The 21,164-nt window shown below is 44.4% G+C and overlaps 1 protein-coding gene across 2 annotated transcripts in view; it reads right to left on the bottom strand.

The window, feature by feature from the left end:
* Window positions 1-3,141: 3,141 nt before the first annotated feature.
* LOC141161804 (protein mono-ADP-ribosyltransferase PARP15-like) overlaps window positions 3,142-21,164 on the bottom strand; it is a 103,516-nt gene continuing 85,493 nt past the window's right edge. For both annotated transcript variants that reach the window (XM_073647212.1, XM_073647211.1), the window contains exons 9-13: window positions 17,173-17,345; window positions 16,415-16,460; window positions 14,738-14,877; window positions 11,572-11,746; window positions 3,142-5,678 (exon numbers count right to left, since the gene is read on the bottom strand). In XM_073647212.1, the coding sequence (XP_073503313.1) occupies window positions 5,386-5,678; window positions 11,572-11,746; window positions 14,738-14,877; window positions 16,415-16,460; window positions 17,173-17,345 (827 nt within the window). In that variant the 3' untranslated portion in view covers window positions 3,142-5,385. The remainder of the gene's footprint in view (window positions 5,679-11,571; window positions 11,747-14,737; window positions 14,878-16,414; window positions 16,461-17,172; window positions 17,346-21,164) is intronic.

The raw sequence follows: 21,164 nt of genomic DNA on the forward strand, positions 1-21,164 counted from the left end.
GAAAGCTGTGTCGAAGAAGAATGAACTACCGGACACACAAACTGGTCTGGCAGGTGGTAGTCCCGAGGCGGGATCCGCCAATGGTCTTAGAAGCGTACCACGATGGAGCAGGACACTTCGGTGGAAGAAGTTAGAAGTCCTGCTGCGTGAGCGATTCCACTGGTTGGCATGAGGAAAGCAATCGAGAGATGGTGTCGAGAATGTGGTCCATGCAACCTGAGAAGGAAAGACCATGACAGCCAGAGGGCTCCCCTGCAGCCCATAATCACCAACCAACCACTCGAACTGGTAGCCTTAGACCACGTGAAGCTAGCCCCAAGCCAGTCAGGCTATGTCTACGCTCTCACCATAGTAGACCACTACTCCAGGTTCTTGGTAGTAGTGCCAGTGAAAGATCAGAAGGCTCAGACGGCAGCCAAAGCGTTTCAACAACACTTTTGTCGTCTGCACGGTTACCCTGAACGAGAGCTTACCGACCAAGGTCCAGCCTTTGAAGCAGAGGTGTTCCAGGAATTCTGTAACTTGTATGGCTGCAAGAAAATCAGGACGACACCGTATCATCTCCAGACCAACGGATTGTGTGAGAAGATGAACCAGGTGGTAATAGACCTGTTGAAGACGTTGCCCCTTGAAGAACTTAGCCTGTGGCCAGAGAAGTTACCAGATTTGGTGGACCTCTATAACCACATCCTGGTGAACTCCACCAACTGTACACCCGCTTACCTGATGAGAGCAAGACCTGGTAAGCTATCCATCGACTTAGACATGGGAGTTTGAACAAAGAATTCGTAGGAGATTACCCAGCCTACCGGTGTTACCTTAGACTACCCATAGTGTGGTTCACACTGAACCCACCACACCAGGGGTAGACACTAGGGACCAGGGTAGGTCAGTGACAACAAATGTACTACGTAGATCGACCCGAAGTGTTGAAAGTCAGCTCCCTGCCCGCTGGAGGAACTAAAGTGTAAGAGAACTAAAGTGTATGTTATATATAGTTGTAACCGTTAAATAATCTTGAATATATATAGTTGTTAAATTTATGAACAGTTGGACCACAGGACTAGGTGTGGTCAGGACAATATTGAAAATAGTTAATAAGTGGCCTTGAAAATAAACCACAGGCGTGGCCAAAGACCAGGCCCAATGACAGAGTGCCCTGAAACCACGCCCAGGGACGATACACAAAGTGGGTTTATGCGGTTCCCACCAGCCAAATTTCAATTATACGGAAAAAAAGACAATCCCCGGATTGTGGCGTAAAGACTAAGCGCCGCAGTGACTGCTATAAATTTTTGGTTGGGTTTTTTCTAATTTTTGATTTTGTAAACTATTTGTAATGTGAATTGTTATTGTTAATTGTTAATTGAAAAAGGTATCCTCAGTCCGGGAGTACTGAATTTAACTAGGGCGTAATATGGCACCCCAGGGGTCCGGTTGCCACAGTGGTATTGCTTCCCTCACAAGAGGTGATGCCATGCCTGGAAGCAAGCAGGGGTCCCCTAGTCAGGTATACTAGCATGCAACAATTTCCTGGCTCCAGACCAGCAAGGGGAGCTCCTCCCCTTAGCAACTTGAATCTGGAGGCGGTTTTAGTTAGAGATAATGAGAGAAGTTGAATACAAGACAGCGAAGAGGAAAGACCTGGGGAGAGGAGCATAGGAGAACCAGACACCGGAGTCTGAGGTTGTGGGGCACTGAAGGCCCAGCAGCAGAAACCGGAGGGCAGGAGACTGAAGGTCTCCTGGCCCCATCAGACGCCCGGAGGCTCAGCAGCACATAGGGCCCAGCATCGCCACGTGGGAGCGACATTCCAGGAAGGCCCGAGCTGCCTGCCATACGGGTGAGAACAAAGACGTTTTTACTCAGGGACGAGGGTCACAGCACAGCTATAAGCAGCAGGGCCAAAGAGTTTAGCGCAAAGAGAAGGCCTCCAACTTCACCTGGTGAGGTGGAGTCCCAACTTGCTTCCAGGCCACCCGGACCTCTACTACCAGCTAGTAACCGAGCCCCGGTCTTCCTAACTACCGCAAGTAAAGATAAGAGGAAACCGCCATTAAGTTGTGGACTGGTCATTATCTGCGCCATCCCCTGCATTGCACCACACAGCAACATCTATAACATCACCACTTCCTGCCCTGGAGCTAAGCTCTGCCTGTGGAGAGCTGAACCAACTCTGCTGCGTCATCATCAGCTCCAGAGGATCTGCACAGCAGCGGCGGCCCCATATAGCTGCATACCACAGGTTGCGTCACGAATTATATATATATAAAAACTTTAATTCCCCTTTTCTCAACATCCCCTTTTATTGACCGCCCTGGGTCACAGGCCGGGTCACCGCCACTGTGGCACCCCCAGCACCAATTGGCCCGGCTACAGAGTACCCCAGGGCCCAGGGGGCACGTCAGTGTCACAGTTCAGAAAGAAGAACCTGCCCATCATGGGCATAGATGACACTAAAGGGCGCAAAAAAATGTCCAGCCCTTCAGGAGTTCCACCTCAAGAAGGAATTTTCCTGGAAAGAGTAGACAGCCCATTGTGGAAGGTGCATGCCAAGGGAAGGTGAGATGTAAAGAAAGGACCTGCCTTCTGGAAGGTGAGGAATGAAAATGAAAGGAGACTCCTAAGAAAGGGTATTATGGGCTAGAAGAAGCCCAACACACAGAAGGGTGGAGCAACACCAGGAAGTGTGCTTTGATGAGAAGGTTGGCACCATTACTCTGCTGTGAGTTGGAGAGGATGCAGCACTATTCAGTTAGAAAGAAATATCCTCAGAACAATATGGAAAATTGTCTGACAGACTGTAGAAATGAGTGGTGAGAGCCAATATAGAGACCAATGTGTAGGGGATGGGTATTGGCAAGGATTTGGAGCCTTATGCCTTCCCTGGGGGCCCTGATGACCATGATCAACTAGTTGTGGAAATACTTCCATCACCTGCTATTGTGGTTTAGCCTGAAAGGAGACTGTGCTTCTATTCCAGGGTTCTTACCAAGAAGGACCAAATCAACTCTATTAACACGCAATTAGCACATGTCCAAATATTAAAATCGATACATACCACTTCAGAATAAATATAACAACACAACCCAAGATACAGGTCATCCAATGGTTAACAAAGAGATATATGCTTAAGACGTCTTAAAATTATTAATTTTATTCAAACAATATATTAAAAACAATTATTAAACATAAAATAGCAGGGAGAGTCTGTATCAACGAACCACATGTGAAAAAGTCCAAAAATATTGCAGCTAAAGGCTATGGGCAATATCAAAATTGGCAATAAGTTTTCCCAAATGGGTAAAGATTTGTATAATTCCAATGTGCATACAAATAAATATCAGATGGAGTGTGGGATGATGGGGAGAGAGGTTATATACACAGTACAATATAGGCTAAATAAGGTGCAGTGCAGCAGAAGTATATTTCAAATCAAACATGGAATCCTAGTATTAAATAATAAAGTGCCAATATAAACTAAAGTGCATAATGCTTGTGTAAACCTTTGTTCCAATTCTTAAATAAGGTATACACACCTTGATCCACTCTCACAAGCCAATATATGGTTAATAACCAGGTAAGTATAAATAGATATGATGAAAGCAACCTAATGTAAAGTGCTTAGTGCGCTTTTGCTAAGGCATTTATATGTATACCTCCTGAGCTACAGCATAGCACACGGTCTGGTGAATTTACTATTTAATGCTGGTTAGAGTCCACATGTGGAGGGATGACACCAACGATGCAGTTTCGCCAGTGCTTTTTCCAAGTTGTTATACAACTCTATTAACTGTTATAGGGTTAAAAGACTGTTTGTTGCTGTTTCGGGGTCCTTACTTGGAAGGACAGGTCCAATTTAAAGAACTGCTGCATCTTAAAGAAGATTTTTCAGCGCTGCCAGAGTTTAAAGAATGCATTATATTGTTTGGTGGTGTGGTTCCTTTTGGTGTTTTGCAGGTCCTGGATGGCTGAGGATGGCCATCGTTAAAGGAGGGGGAAACGTAAAGAAGTGAAGACGCTGCCCACACCCCTCCTTGAAGACCCAATGATTCTATAATGCATTGCCGTGTTTGAGATGTTTTATCTATTTTCTGCCCAGCAACAGTTAGTTAGTAGCAGACAGGGTTAATCAGTGGGTCAGCCCAGGACGTGTCACTGTCTGCCAGGAATTTACCCCTGCTTCTCAACTGGTAACACCCCATTGTGAATTTATTCAAATATTTCTTGCAGGAATACCAAAAGAATAGTACAATACAGAGTGATAAAAAATGCACCACAATTGTTATGTCATGTTGAATACAATTGTTTGCTAAAATTTGAGAAAGGAGAGTTCCTCATTAGCTTCCTTTCTAATTAAACAGATGCATTATTTTCTAATATACACATTTTATATTTCATTATATTATACATGTTCATAATGCATTGCAGGCATTTATTATGTGGATCCCTAAACCACATGTCTGGGGGGGATGATAATTTTTATTTAAAGGGAATCTATCAGCAGGTTTTTGCTACCCTATCTGAGAGCAGCATAATAGAAAACCCTAATTCCAGCGATGTGTCACTTACATTACTGGGTGAAGCAGTTTTGTTTAAAACTTCTTTTATCTGCTGCAAATCTACAAGTTCTCTGAATGTTGAGCCCTATGTAACCCTGCCCACTCCACTGAATGGCAGCTTTGTGTCTATGCACAGTATAAACAGAAAGCTGCCATTCAGTTGTGGGTGGAGTGGCTGGACTACCTGGCAGCTGATTTACTAGTCCTCTAGTGATAATCTCCTGATGATAAAACAATGATTTAATAAAAACTACACTAAGCAGCGCAGTAAGTGACACATCACTGGAATTGGGGTCTCTGCCCCTACATTATGCTGCTCTCAGATTAGGTAGCAAAAACCTGGTGACAGATTCTCTTTAATTAGTTGATTTAGTAAGAAGTACAGCAAAAGAAACTACATTATTCTGGTCCTGGTAAATTGGCATCACTATACTGTACTACTAATAAAACCAATTTAGTGAATAGGCAGTAATATGCATCTCCTCACTCGGGGGGCTACTAATTGGACATCCTTAGCACTCATTTATAGCCAAAGGTGAACACAAAGTAAAGGAGTCCCATAGAGGGGACCTTTATGCTGCTGGTATTTATGAACGTATGGTTTATTTCTCCTTTTTTACTGTACATCTAACAAAAGATACTTACTACATTGTATAACTGATAGCAGTTTTAATCACTTCCATCACAATGACATTTAAATATGTCAGCCTAAATCAAAATTAAATATACACTTGATTATTCTTATTCTTATTATCTTTAAATATTTTGGAAATAATCAAAATAAGAAAAAAATGCACAATTTTGCATTCTAAACAATGGATGATCAGCATTTCTTGAATGTGATCAGATATTCAGGGTAGGCAACATCGTCATGAAAAACCGCAAACATTTTGGGATACTTGACATCATCCGCAACTGAATCATAGCGGCCTTTGTTGGGGTCTCCATCGACATGTGGGGCTTCCTTGTAGGAGAAATGTCCCATACAATATCGTCCAGTTATCACTGCTACTTGGTAGATGTATTTTTTGCCATCAGGATCAGGACAAGAATATCTGTCTCTACAAGAGTATCGTGACTCCACGGCAAAGTAAGTCCCGTTTCCATACGCTGTTCCTATTGGAGTTAATGACATAATTTTTAGTAATATTTGATTAGACAATAATATATGATAAAATTGTACAGCTAACCATGAACATTACTAATGCATCAGCCAAAAATTACAATTTTGGTGGGATCAGCTGACGATCAGATGAGTCCTATTCTTTCTTCCCACTGAGCTCCTACCAAAAAGTTAGCCCACTGTTCCCGCTAAATATTACTATGAACATTTTTCATCTGCAAATAACGATATTAAAATATTATGATATCTTACCCCCCCCCTGGAAAATCACTCCAAAACGATGACTACTAGGTCTCTCCCTTCCGTGTAACTTGCTTTCAGCTGCCTGTTGGGAAATGTAATCCATCTCTAGCAGCAGAGACAGATTATGCAGAATGGGGGTGGGGATTTGTCTCTCTACAGGAAGTGTGGGCGGCTTTGTCTCTACAAAAAGTGGGGGTGGCTCTTTATCTCTCTACAGGAAGTGGGGCAGCTCTTTCTTTCTACAGGAAGTGGGGGTGGCTCTTTCTTTCTACAGGAAGTAGGGCGGCTCTTTCTTTCTACAGGAAGTGGGGCGGCTCTTTGTCTCTGTACAGAAAGTGGGGGCGGCTCTTTGTCTCTCTACAGAAAGTGGGGTGGCTCTGTCTCTCTACAGAAAGTGGGAGCAGCTTTGTCTTTCTACAAAAAGTGAGGGCGGCTGTCTCTCTACAGGAAGTGGGGGGGCTCTTTCTCTCTACAGGAAGTGTGGCGGCGGCTGTCTCTCTACAGGAAGTGAGGGCAGCTCTCTCTCTCTACAGGAAGTGGGGCAGCTCTTTCTCTCTACAGGAAGTGGGGCGGCTCTTTCTCTCTACAGGAAGTGGGGGCGGCTCTTTCTCTCTACAGGAAGTGGGGCGGCTCTTTGTTTCCCTACAGAAAGTGGGGGCAGCTCTGTCTCTCTACAGAAAGTGGGAGCGTCTCTTTGCCTTTCTACAGAAAGTGGGGGCGGGTCTTTGTCTCTACAGAAAGTGGGGGCAGGTCTTGGTCTCTACAGAAAGTGGGGGCGGCTCTTTGTCTCTCTACAGAAAGTGAGGGCGGCTCTTTGTCTCTCTACAGAAAGTGGGGTGGCTCTGTCTCTCTACAGAAAGTGGGGTGGCTCTGTCTTTCTACAGAATGTGAGGGCGGCTGTCTCTCTATAGGAAGTGGGAGGGCTCTTTCTCTCTACAGGAAGTGTGGCGGCTCTTTCTCTCTACAGGAAGTGGGGGCGGCTATCTCTCTACAGGAAGTGAGGGCAGCTCTCTCTCTCTACAGGAAGTGGGGCAGCTCTTTCTCTCTACAGGAAGTGGGGCGGCTCTTTCTCTCTACAGGAAGTGGGGCGGCTCTTTGTTTCTCTACAGAAAGTGGGGGCAGCTCTGTCTCTCTACAGAAAGTGGGGTAGCTCGGACTCTTTACAGAAAGTGGGAGCATCTCTTTGCCTTTCTACAGAAAGTGGGGGCGGGTCTTTGTCTCTACAGAAAGTGGGGGCAGGTCTTGGTCTCTACAGAAAGTGGGGGCAGCTCTTTGTCTCTCTACAGAAAGTGAGGGCGGCTCTTTGTCTCTCTACAGAAAGTGGGGTGGCTCTGTCCAGGGATTGCCCTGGTTAAAATTGCACAATCCTGTACTGGATTGGTCTACCAATGAAATTAAATCCTGGATCCATAAATGTTATGACAAGTGTTGTAACGGGCGTATTGCAGCTGTGGATAGGGGGGAATTGCCTGTGCCTATTCAGGATTTTTGGAGAGTTTTTTCTGAGAAGGAATCGCAGGTTTTGCCTCCCCATAGAGACTATGATTGTACTATTGAATTTGTCCCTGGAGCGACTCTTCCTAAAAGTCGTTTATTTAACCTTACTATTCCTGAGAGAAAGGCTTTGGAGGAATACATACAGACAAGTTTGGCCGCCGGTCACATTAGGCCCTCTAAGTCTCCTGTGGTGGTTGGATTTTTTTTTGTAAAAAAAAAGGACGGCGGTTTACGTCCTTGTCTGGATTTTCGTGAGATTAACAAAATTACCGTACACAATCCTTACCCACTGCCATTGATTCCTGATCTGTTTAACCAGTTAGTGGGGGCCAAGTGGTTCTCTAAAATTGACCTTCGGGGGGCATACAATCTGTTGCGCATGAAGGAGGGTGACGAATGGAAGACTGCTTTTAACACTCCTGTGGGTCATTTTGAGAATTTGGTTATGCCTTTTGGTCTTACTAATGCTCCTGCATTTTTTCAGAATCTTATTAATGACATCCTTAGACCTTTGATCGGCAAAAATGTGGTTGTGTATTTGGATGACATTTTGATTTATTCGCCGGATCTGGAGTCTCATTGGCGGAGCGTACGTGAAGTATTACAGTTATTAATTGACAATTCTCTTTTTGCTAAGCTGGAGAAATGTGAGTTCGCTGTACAGAGAATTAGTTTTTTGGGCTACATTATCTCCAGCGAAGGTTTTGAGATGGACCCGGTTAAAGTTCAAGCTGTGCAGGAATGGCCTAGGCCTATTGGTTTGAAATCGATACAGAGGTTTTTGGGTTTCGCCAATTATTATAGAAAATTCATTAAAAATTTTTCTATTATTGTCAAACCTCTGACCGATCTCACCAGGAAAGGTGCTGATGCGGTTCAGTGGACTTCTGAGGCCATTGAAGCTTTTGTGTATCTCAAGGAGAGGTTCACCTCTGCTCCCATCCTTATGCAGCCTGATGTGACTAAGCCGTTTTTGGTTGAGGTTGATGCTTCCTCTGTGGGGGTTGGCGCAGTATTGTCTCAGGATAACGGGGATGGAGTACATCCCTGTGCTTTTTTTTTCAAAAAAATTTTCAGAGACTGAACTGAATTACGATATTGGTAATCGGGAATTATTGGCTATTAAACTCGCATTTGAACATTGGCGCCACCTCTTGGAAGGTGCTGAATTTCCCGTTCAGGTTTTTACGGATCATAAAAATCTGATATATCTTGATGCTGCCAAGCGCCTGAATGCCCGTCAGGCTAGGTGGGCACTGTTTTTCTCGCGGTTTAATTTTTCCGTTATTTACATCCCAGGTACTAAGAATGTTAAGGCGGATGCCTTGTCTCGCAGTTTTTCTCCCATAGTCGGTGCTGAGAAAGAGGAGAACATTTTACAAGAAGGTGTTGTGATAGCTGCTTTGGACTCCGTTTTGGAAGATGAGATTCTTAAAGCACAGGAGAATGCCCCATCTAACACTCCCCATGGGAGGTTGTTTGTGCCTGGGACCTTTAGGAGAGATTTGTTTGTTGAGTGTCATGAATCTCGGTTGGCAGGTCATCCCGGAATCTCTGAGACCAAGAGACTGGTGGGTCGCAGTTTTTGGTGGCCTGGATGGCAGAAGGAAGTCATTAAGTGGTTGCGTCAATGTACTATATGTGCTAGATCTAAGTCCTCACATACTCCTGCTGCGGGGTTACTTTGCCCTCTGGAGGTTCCCAGTGCTCCTTGGACACATTTGGCTATGGACTTTATAACTGACCTTCCCCCCTCTGAGGGTTTTACTGTCATCTGGGTGGTCGTGGACCGTTTTAGCAAGATGTGTCACTTGGTTCCCTTCGTCAAACTGCCCTGCGCTAAGACTCTCGCTAAGGCCTTTGTCAAGGAAATTGTCAGACTTCATGGTGTTCCTACTGACATTGTTTCTGATAGGGGACCTCAGTTCGTGGCTCGTTTTTGGCGCGCCTTTTGTGACAGGTTGGGAGTTCATTTGTCGTTCTCATCCGGATATCATCCTGAATCTAATGGCCAGACAGAAAGGAAAAACCAGGATGTTGAGCAGTTCTTGCGTTGTTTTGTGGCAGACAATCAAGAGGGGTGGTCTGAGTTTCTGCCACTTGCTGAATTTGCTCTGAACAATCATACATCTTCTTCTGCTGGTTGTTCGCCTTTTTTTTGTTGTTCTGGGAGACATCCGTCGTTTGGGTCGTTCTCCAAGTTGGTATCTGCCGTGCCTGAGGAGGAGAATTTTTCCGGCGATTTGGAGAGAGTTTGGACGGATGTACGTGGTAATCTTCAGGAGGCTAACAGAAAATCTAAAGACTACTTTGATAGGAAACGACAGGAGGTTTTGTTCACTGTTGGTGACATGGTTTGGTTGTCCTCTAGGAATCTGCGGTTGAGGATTCCTTCTAAGAAATTGGGTCCCAAGTTTGTAGGGCCCTTTAAGGTGCTTCAGGTTGTCAACCAATCTGCTGTTAAGTTGGAGGTTCCTACCTCCTGGAGAATTAATCCGGTGTTTCATGTCTCTCTGTTGAAAAAAGCTGTTGTGTCGGATTGTGACGCCTCTGCCTCTGTTCCTCCGGTGGTGGAGGACGGGGAATATGAAATTTCTCGCATCCTTAATTCTAGACGGTATAGAGGTAGTTTGCAGTATCTCGTGGCCTGGAAAGGTTTCGGACCCGAGGATAACTCATGGGTGAGGTCGGATGATGTTTCCGCGTCCAGACTTATCAGAGCGTTTCACAGGAGATTTCCTGATAAGCCTGGTCCTAGGGGATCCGGAGGATCCTCTTAGAAGGGGGGGTACTGTTAGAACCTTGCTCTTAGGTTTTTTCTATTGCTGGTCACATGACCTAGTTGGCCTATTTAGTCTTGCTCCGCCCTTCTGGCTTTGCTGGACTTCATTGTATTACTACTCTTTAGCTAGCCAGTGCTCAGTATCTAACTCTGTTAGTTTGCTTGGTCTTCGGACCTCTGTGTTCTATATTGTTTGTTTGTTCGTCTGTCTGCTACTATTTCTGTTAGGAGGTGTCCATTTTGCTCCCAGTCCCTAGTACTTGTAGGGATTCCTTCCCCACATCTATAGGTCTCCGTACAGACTAGCTGAGGACTTTAGCAGGTCTGATCGCAGGATCAGGTTCCCTGTTACATCGTAGGGATCAAGCTGAGTTCTATCGTAGGGACAGATCTCCTCTCTTTCCTTAGCTCTGGTAGCAGAACATAACAGTAGCTCGGTCTCTTTACAGAAAGTGGGAGCGTCTCTTTGCCTTTCTACAGAAAGTGGGGGCGGGTCTTTGTCTCTACAGAAAGTGGGGGCAGGTCTTTGTCTCTACAGAAAGTGGGGGCAGGTCTTTGTCTCTACAGAAAGTGGGGGCGGCTCTTTGTCTCTCTACAGAAAGTGAGGGCGGCTCTTTGTCTCTCTACAGTAACTGGGGTGGCTTTATCTCTACAGAAAGTGGGGTGGCGTCTTTGTCGGTACAGAAAGTGGGGGCGGGTCTTTGTCGGTAGAGAAAGTGGGGGCGTCTCTGTCTCTCTATAGAAAGTGGGGGCGTCTTTCTCTACAGGAAGTGGGGGAGGCTGTCTCTTTACAGGAAGTGGGTCGGGTCTTTTTCTCTTTACAGAAAGTGGGGGGCGTCTCTTTGTCTCTCTACAGGAAGTGGGGGCGGCTGTCTCTATACAGGAAATGGGGGCAGCTCTTTGTCTCTACAGGAAATGCAGGTTGGCTCTTTGTCTCTCTACCGCAAGTGGGACAGGCTCTTTGTCTCTCTACAGAATGTGGGGGGCGGCTCTGTTTCTCTACAGAACGTGGGGGCGGGACTTTGTCTCTACAGGAAGTGGTGGCGGCTCTTTGTCTATCTACAAGAAGTGGGGGCGAGTCAGTTATTAGGAGGAAACAGGGTCTACATTCACTAGTTTAGAAAGAAGTAGGGAACAATTGGAATTGAGCATAACTACAGGAACAGACCATACAGAAGTTTGATTCTAGTCTGCAACTATGGAAACTTATAGATTGCACAGGAGCTGTGTACATAAAGCAGTAGGATATTTTTAAAGAAAATATTATTTATATTTTAAATGCATTGGATCAACAAGAATAGTTACAAAGTTGGACTTTTTCAAGTATTGTTCGCTTGCTATAGACCACCTAGCTGGTAACTTACCATTTTCACCACAGTAGACTCGGTTGAATCCATGTCTGTTAATATTACTAATGGCATTAGATTTGGTGCCATGGTACAAGTGGGTTATATTTTCCTGGAGAGGATTTTTTTTTTCCACGTTATTCTTGTTAACGGTGAAAGACTGCCATAATTTCACATTCTGAATGCGTTTGATCTATGAAATGATAACAGTAGACAAGTTTTTTTGCATATTTTCACCTATCAGAACCCGCGAACACTGTTATTAGGGAAAAAAAAATTTAAGCAGTTTTAAATTTCCTGAAAAGGTTTTAGAAGAGTTTTTTTTCCCTTGAAGCATTGTTTTTGCAGCCTTTTGATTGGACAGTGCCTAGTTTGGAGAACTTTCCTTCAAGCAAGTGACTTGCACTTTTTTTTTCCATCAGCGCTTTTTAGAACCTTTTCATAAAAAAAGCTCAATAAGCTCTTCCATATGAACGGCAAAGTGAATTTCCCATAGAAATTTATTTTCTATGGATCAAAGAGTTTTTGAGGAGCATTTTGGAGAGGATCCACTAAAAAAAATATAAAGACTGTGTGAACATAATCTTACTAATACAGTTCAAATGCACCCCCGATCTGTAGATTTACAGTCCCTGGTGGATCATTAAAGGCTGTGCTCAACACAGAAAAGCTTAAATAGTTAAATACACACATGCGCATTCACAATAGAATTTGGACTTGTAAATAAAAATTATCTTCTTCTCCTGTGATCGGGTTTCCTTGGGACTACAAACTCTCATCTCTATGTTCTCAGGAAGGAGCTCTAGCTATGAGCCACAGCCCGTAAAGATAAACACATCTTGGTAATCGTGAGCTGTATTGCAGACAGTGAACCCAGAAGCAGATTACTTAGAGATACATTGTATATAGCAGTGTATTTCTATGTATTTGTATTTTACAGGTGAAGAAAAAGTCAGATTTTTTTGTTCCTATAAAACTACTAAAAATAATGAAAATCGATTATAAAAACGTCATTCTGACTCCATAACTAAGCTGAGAATACAAGGCACTGAGACACAATTTCTATGGATGTCTGTATGTACCGTTACTCAAACAGAGGGATATCGGCAAATAGCTTGCACTATACTGCAGGAGGCATATATTAAGATTCCAGAAGAAGGTTTATTTTCAGCTGAATTCTTGTAGTTATGCACAAATATAGTAGGTTAAAAAGGCTTTTCTGAACCAGAGCTGCAAACACATGGGCATCTAAGATGGCTGACAGAATCACAATGAGGAAGAAGGAAGATGTTAGGGACATCAGAGATACATCAGTGTCACATGGAGAGAGGGAGGACAACTTCTAAAAGGGCCAAACCTTATTGCAAGGCAGCAAAACAACAACACAAAATGATAATATAATACTGTCTGTACGATTCCCAAGTCGTGAGACATGACAAGCATCATTTTCTCTTTTTTATGAGTTTCCCTGAGACTTGAACTGAGAACCTACAACACTGCAGGCAGGAGCTAAAGCTGTTGATCCACAGGCTCTGGAGATGTCTTGCAGGATCTGACTCCACAGGCAGATTATACAGATGCATAGAGATACATTGTATATAACAGTGTATTTTTAGGTCTCTGTATTTTAGAGGGAGAATAAAGAAAAGATTTTTTTTCTTCCTATAAAATTACTGAAAAACCATTACAATAGTGTCATTATTAATTTGCTTTTTCAAAAAATAATAAACATCACAAACCAGCAAATAACATGAACATATTTGGTGTCCCTATAATCGTAATGACCGCACAATGCAGTGATCAGACTATTTACGGAGATTGGTAAATGGCATTAAAAATAGTGTGATTGATATTTTTCTCTATTAAACCCACAAAAAATGTAATAAAAATGTAAAACTGAGGCCGTGTTCACACGTAGCGTAAATGCTGCTTTTTTATACTATTTTTCAGCAGGTGTCTGGACAACATGACGTAATAACAATCTTCCCTGATTATTGCGTATTTGCTGTGTTTCTTTTATGTGTTTTTCCCCATATTTGATTTTGATGCAGATGTGTATCTGCGTTTTTAATGTTTTTTTTAATAGTACAGAAAAACTTAAGCAACGGTGTTTTTTTCTCCTTGAGTTTTTTCAGGCTCCACATAGAAGCCTATAGTGAAAAAATGCACCAAAACCGCAGAATTCAGCAGGGTCTTTAGACGCATCGAGGGTGGAGATTTCATCAAATCACATCTACTTTACTTGAACATTTAGACCATGTTCACATGTAGCGTAAATGCTGCGCATTTTCTTTTGCTTTTTTTGCACAGAAATTCTGATGTGTTTAACTGTCCAAGCAAAGTGGATGTGATTTCATTAAAACTGCGCCCCCTGTGCCAACCTTTTCTGTACTATGACAAATATTAAAAAAGTGGCTTCATATCTGCACCAAATAATGGGGAAAAGGCATAAAAAATGCAGCAAAAGTGCAATAATCAGAGAAGATTGTTATTGAGTAGTTTGGTGTGGATCCTACAGAAAACAAAAAAACACTGGATTTTCACAACGTGTGAACACGGCCTTACAGGCATCAAGAAGCCAGATGTTGTACAGTGAAGCTACATAAAGATGAGAAAGTTCTGGCGGCTCCTACTGTGAGTGAAGGAACAAGAAAATAAATCCATAGGTCCCAACTAGAGATGAGCAGGACGCACAGATGAAGTTGCGCTAGCTCTGGCTAATCAAAAGGCGCGTGGGGGATGCCGGAAGGTTAGAGATTCGCGGCCACCCGTCCAGCCGCCCGGTAGCACTGATTTGGACTCTGGACCGGAGACTAGTGAATCCTGCTCATCTGTAGTCCCAACTGTCCCGGAAACCCCGGACAGTCCTTGATTTGGATCTAGACCCTGCAGTCTCGGGCATCTGCTGAATGTCCCTCCTGCCAGGGGAGAAAGAAATGGTAAATGGGAGTGGCTTGGGGTGTGGCCAGGGCAGTGATCAAAATTTGCTGCGGCGCATTTACTGCCCCACATACTTTGTCCCTCTTTCTGTTCTTAAAAAGTTGAGAGGTATGATAATATTGTGTGAAATTTGAAAACGACAGCTGCCTGGTGTCCTAAATTCAGTAGTGATACAGTGTGTCTTCTCTCAGTCCAGACAGTGTATATAGGTATAGTATAGAATAATGTAGACTAGGATAATTACCTGTATAATTTCATATTTACTCTTCAATATCGATTGGAAGAATTTATTTTCCACGTCTTTATATTCTTGTGAAGTTTCCTTAAGTATTACTTCCATAAATTCACTGTTCACCATGTCGTTCCATGTGGTCGGAAATATTCCTGCAGCGAAAAAGAATGAACTGGACTTCACTTTTAGTAAAGGGAACCTGTGATTAGATTCATGCTGCCTGAATCAATTCACAGAGTCTCTCTGTGCGATAGCCGTCTAGTGTCATTTACTCTAGGATACTGCAGAGAAAATATACCTTATTTTTCGGATTATAAGACTCACTTTTTTCCCCAAATTTGGGGGTGGGAAATAGCGGTGCGTCTTATAATCCGAACGTACTGGGGGCGACTGCGGTGGTACAGGGTAACAGGAGCAGGGTCAATGCTGCAGGAAGCTGGTGGCGCTGGCGGCAGGAGTGGGGCAGTGTCAGGCGGTGCGAGGCTGCGGCAGGCCCCGGGCTTCCAGAAAATGTCGACGGAGTCCCCGCACTGCCTATAGTTTCCACTGGGGTGGACTTCAGGAAAATAGCAGCCAGAGGCGACACATGCGCAGATTGAGATCTTGGTTCACGAAGCAGGGAAGGAGATCGGCGATCACTAGAAGAGAGGAGGCGTCGGATCAAGACCAGAAACGCCCATCGGACCGCACCGCATCGTAGGGAAGTATAATTAAAGCTCTTTTTTGTGTTATGTAGACTGGATTGGGGACATATATAAAGAGTTCTAGAATGCTGTAACAGAGGGATTACAGGTGCTGGCCCTACTATATATGGGAAAAATCTAGTGACAGGTTCCCTTTAAGTTCACTATTGTAAAGGGAAAATAATCTGTGTTCACTGATCTATTAGAATGTTCAGTTTAATTTAAAGTGCAAGGTTCCATTTTGTGATAATCACTGTTTCCTTCCAGCTTTAGGGTGTTTGGTTCACGCCCAACCTCTGGTAATATCGGTCTGTTTGCCCTGATTTACTGTAGGTTTTCCAGTTTCCTTTTCAGACTTGAAAAACTTACTGATGGGTTGAATGTCTTCCTGTGAAATTGTCCCTCGTGGGTATGTGTCTGAGATGGGGAAAATTAGATTATAAATTCACGGGGGACTGATTTGAGTGATGACCTCAGAGGGTGTTCAGACCTTTGTTATGAGGCCCCAGGTTTCCATGTTCACCCCCAGCATCTGACTATGGATACTGTTTGGAATTTTTCCTTGAATGCGAACTGTTCATAACTACTGTAAAAAGTAAGTAAAACTAAATTTTACACAAAGTGTGCCCAATGTTAACATATCGTCAGCTACAACGTTACGTAAATGCCACATTCTTCCAGTCGTGTGACTATGGTCTCATCACTTTGCCGACAGCTCTCGCTCTCTGATTGCCAGTCCTGTATTCTCTAAGAAAGAGCTACTGCCAAACACTTATCTCCCCACCTAACAAAAGGATCTGCCGTTGGAATTCAAATGGCCCAATCCTTCTCTCCCAACATCAACTGTCAAGGAAGAGTGAGGAGGTCCTGATACATATTAGACTGTTAGCCAATCCCTCCGATATCAGAGAATTGTCCAACTTTAATGTGTATGGAGGCCTTAAGTCAAGATGTATCTTATATAGACGTTGTTAAGAATCAAATAAGGAAAATCGCCATATCATACCTCCTTGACATATTGCTGCCACTATTCTTTCGATCCTCTGGTGTTTCTAAGACAAAATATATAATAAACAATATTGTGAAACAAAGTACAGACCTCCAACTTGTGTGATGGTGTTGGACAACATTGCGAAAAGCAAAACTTTTTAAATTTAACATGACCATTTTGCATATTAAAAAGACTATAAAAAAAAAATACAACTACGTCAATGGGACCAAAATGGGGGTAGTACAGATGAATTGCTGCCAAGAGACTATTCGAGAAATAAATCACCATAACCTGTCAACTTGTCTCAGTAATATGAGACCTTCTCTATTTCGCTTGAATTAAATAGACATGTCCTATATAAAGGACAGTGTTCCTCAACTACAGTTCTCAAGAGCCACCAACAGATCATGTTTTAGGATTCTCTTAGTATTGCACAGGTGATGGAGTTGTCACCTAGGCAATCCTATGGAAATTCTGAAAACACGATCTGTTGATGGCTCTTGAGAATTGGAGTTGGGGAACACTGCGTTAGGATATACCGTTATGTGTGAGAAGAGGATTAATCTCCCTGCCAGATTACGTTGTGACCCCAGTTATCCACCAAAAACTCACAATAAACTATAACATGTAGGAAGATAGGTGTAGAAAGTAGTTAAAGGGCCCTGGACAAATGTTGGTATGTAGCATAGATATTATTTATGGCAGCCGTTTGTAATGATAAGTATTAATCTTTAACCAGGGTTGAAGACCTATGAAAAGTCAAAATGTTGTACCTGTAACTCTGTGCTTTTGGCTTGAAAAACCTCAAGATATTTCTTGTAAATGTTTTCATCCATGACAATGATGAATATTGTTTCCAGGGATGGAATTAAGGTATCGGATAAGTAGTTCAGAATACTGCTCAGAATGGCTGTGATGGATTCTTCTACATTTATACGAGCCATGCCTGCAAAACACGCATCTTGTAAGTGCAAATTATTTTCTTGTTGTCATTCTTTTGGTCAAAATTTAAATTTAATACACCTGATTTGGAAATTTCCACTGCCCCTGGTAATAGATCTTAGATGTAACATTACCCCCATAAATGTAAAGCATCTATTAGTAAGTCCCCACAGCCCCTCCTTATAACTACTCAGCCATCTTCCTCCAAAACCAACTTCTCCACCATTACAGAAGATAAACTTTCCTTTGTACTCTTCAGATTACTACCTGTGCACTTGTCCCACCTCATCCCAAACCTCACCACAGTCTTCATTTCAACCCTAACCCATCTCTTCAACCTGTCACTAATAACTGGTGTCTTCCCCTCCGGCTCTAAACATGCCTCGATCGCACCAATCCTCAAAAAGCCCTCCCTTGACCTCTGGCGCCCCTGAGGGTTCGGTCACCACAGGGGTACTGCATCTCTTTAATGAGGTGTGGTATCTCCCCTTCGAGGTAAGGATGGTGCAGCTGTCAGGACCCCACCTCTTCATTCATCACTACATCTCTCCCTCCTGTGGTGGGCTTATATGCACCAGGGTGCTGCCCCAGCCGGGATAAGAGGAGATGGGGGGAACCAAAGTTAGGGGGAACCATGTAGTGGGTGAGGGTGGAGGACGCACTTTTAGGTGACACTTAATAATTCATATTTAATAAACAGCCATCTTGGGCTTATGGTCTTTTGATTGTGATCTTCATCACTGAACGTGGCTTTCTGTGTGAACCTGCAGTTGATGGGGACACGCTCCTCGTACTCTGGCCTTGAGTCGAGGAGCGGGCTAGAGTTAACGGCTGTCTCTACCCGGTCAAGGTCCCTACCAAAGAAGGCCTGGAGGGGAGCAGAGGAGACAAGCTCCGCAGGCAAAAGGATCCCAGGGGGATGCAGACGGAGCGGCATACGCCACATGTCCTCACTATTCTGGCCTAGTCAGAGGGATTCCTGCTGCAAAAGGGGTACCGGCCCCCAATATCTGACTCTGTCACTTTAAGTCTTAGTCGGAGAAGCCTGGAGGCTCAGTGGATCCCACCGGGTAACGGACGGAGTGGAGTCGCCACCCGTACCCTTGTTCTGTGCATAGTCCAGAGGGAGACCCGGCCTTAGTACACGTACTACACACGGACAGGAGAGGACCTAGTGGGAAAGTCTAGGAACACTCTGGTGCGGGGTCCTGACCAAAGCACCTGAACTACTCGGAGGTTGTCGACCCCCGGTCCTGGTGGCCACAGCGCGCCGTGAGGAGCAGGGAGAAGCCTTGCAGCTGTGCATTCTAACGTGAGTACAGCTTGGAAGACTACCCCTATGGCCTCCGGTTTCTTATTGCAACGCGGCACCGCACGACACCGCACCACATCTCCCACTACAATTCCCATCCTCCTGTTTCCTCTGCCCTGAGGCCCTGTTCCGCCTGTGGGGAGTAGTACCATCTGCTGCTGCCACTACATCCCGCCTCAGAGGACTGAACGCAGCGCTGGTGGAGGATCACCAGAAACCACAGGTGGCGTAGTCATTACAACCACTCGATTAATACCAAACTCTGAAAGCCCATTACATCTTTTAATGGGCACGGAACGGGTCCAGGCCACGGCTACAACCCACCAATCATCTGACCCGGCTCCGAGCCCCATCTCTCAGGGTAGGGCTGTGAGCGTCACAGACCCATCATCTGCATCTAGCTATCGCCCCATATCACTTCTCCCCTATGCCTCAAAACTACTGGAATAACATGTCCATCTTGAACTGTCCTTCCACCTCTCCTCCTGTTCCCTCTTAAACCGGTTATAATATGGCTTCCATCCGCATCATTCAACTGATCTGCCCTAACTAAAGTCACCAATGACCTACTAACTGTCAAAGCCAAGCAACACTACTCTGTCCTCCTCCTCCTAGACAAGTACTCTGCCTTCGACACAGTGGACCATTCCCTCTTACTACAGACTCTCTCATCTCTTGCCATCACAGACCTGGCCCTATCGTACATCTCCTCATACCTAACAGACCGGACATTCAGCGTCTCCCATTCACACACCACATTCTCATCTCGCCCCCTATCTGTCGGTGTTCCCCATGGTTCAGTTTTAGGACCCCTGGTCTTCTCCACTTACACCTTCAGCCTGGGACAGCTCATAGAGTCACAAGGCTTTCAATATCATCTCTATGCTGATGACACACAGATCTACCTATCTGGACCTGATATCACCTCCCTACTAACCAAAATCCAACAATGTCCGTTCGCTATTTCATCCTTTCTCTTTGCTCGATTTCTAAAACTTATCATGGACAAAACAGAATTCATCATCTTTTCCCCATCTCACTCAAGCCCCCCAACAGACCTATCTGTGAGGAGCTGCCCACTTACTAAAGACTATGATACTTTTCCAGCACGGGGCACCGACGCCATCAATATTATTATTGTGTTATTGGAGAGTTGCTGGCTGTATTTTATTAATGCTCTGCTTGCTCGTCAGTTTATGTACACTAGTTTTACTTGTAAATTGTCCAGCATTCCAGTAATCTCATCAGTATCTCAGGAGCCTTAGATCATTGTCCAAGCAGCGACTAGGCCCATTGTGTGAGTGTTGACTGTGGACACAGTGGAGCCGTCACCACAGGGAGTCTTACATGCAGTCTCAGGTGAAGGCTCATGGAATATTCTTCATTGTAAATGCTTAAGGTGGAGGGTGTCATCACTTCTGAGCTTGAGGGGGCTGAGCCCAGGGAGGGAAAAAGAGACACATTTAGTGGAGAGTTCTGTGGAAGGACATCGAAGGAATAGGAGGGAGACTGAGGTTTTGAACCATGAATGGATTGATGGGATATGGAGATCAGTACCGACTGGGCTGGATAAGTGTGCTACAGTGTGGATATGTTGTTTGGATATAAGCTTTCTTGAAGGACTGTTGCTACTGGATACCTGTGCTTTCATTGTTTTATCTGTCGTCTGGAGGATCGTGGACTGTGGCTACAGACTATACTGACTGGAGATACGAAATATGTGGGCCAACCAAAAGTTGGGAGACAGTGAGTATGGCCTGATACAAAGCCAGTGGAACCACTGATCCTAGGTTGGGAGCTTAAGGACTCAGAAAACTGTATTTTAGCCATTTACCGGGAATTGCTGTATTACCATGGATGTGATTAATAAAATATTATTGCATCGTTAACCTGCATAGGTGATTACTTACAACCCACAACCTCAGATCTTCACACTATCCATCAAAGTCAATGGCTGCTCACTCTCCCAGTCCCGCAAGCTTGCTGCCTTTGGGTGATCCTTGACTTTGACATCTCCTTCAAACCACATATCCAAGCCCTTTCCACCTGCCGACTCAAACTCAAAAATATTTTCCGGATCCGTATGTAACAGGAGGTGACAATACTCCTGAAAAACCCTGGCACTATGTAGCATTGGTGCGAGAAGGCTGCCACCTACTGTTCAGAAGGGACCATGAGGAACTAACCAGAACAGGAAGAGTTGCAGGGGGGACGAGTTTGAATGAAACACCTCAAGTGCTATTGATGACGGAGTTCCTGAATATAAAGGGTCCATGCACCAAACTGGAGTGGGTTTTGGTGCCAAAGGAGAGAGTGGTCCAGACGTGCTCAGGAGGACATGTTGCAGCCGGAGTGACAGGCTAGGATGAGAAGCGAGTGCCAGTGGGTTGCTGTCCAGTTTTACATAGGACCCCAGTGGCACCAAGTGAAACCCAGAGTCCCGATTATGCTGGTCAAGACCCGAAGACCCAATCTGCACCAGTCAAAACCCAGAATCCCGACTACACCAGT

The sequence above is a fragment of the Phyllobates terribilis genome, unplaced genomic scaffold (genome assembly GCF_046119375.1).
Source record: "Phyllobates terribilis strain yellow unplaced genomic scaffold, ASM4611937v1 Scaffold_9__5_contigs__length_417890890, whole genome shotgun sequence".
Lineage (NCBI taxonomy): Eukaryota > Metazoa > Chordata > Amphibia > Anura > Dendrobatidae > Phyllobates > Phyllobates terribilis.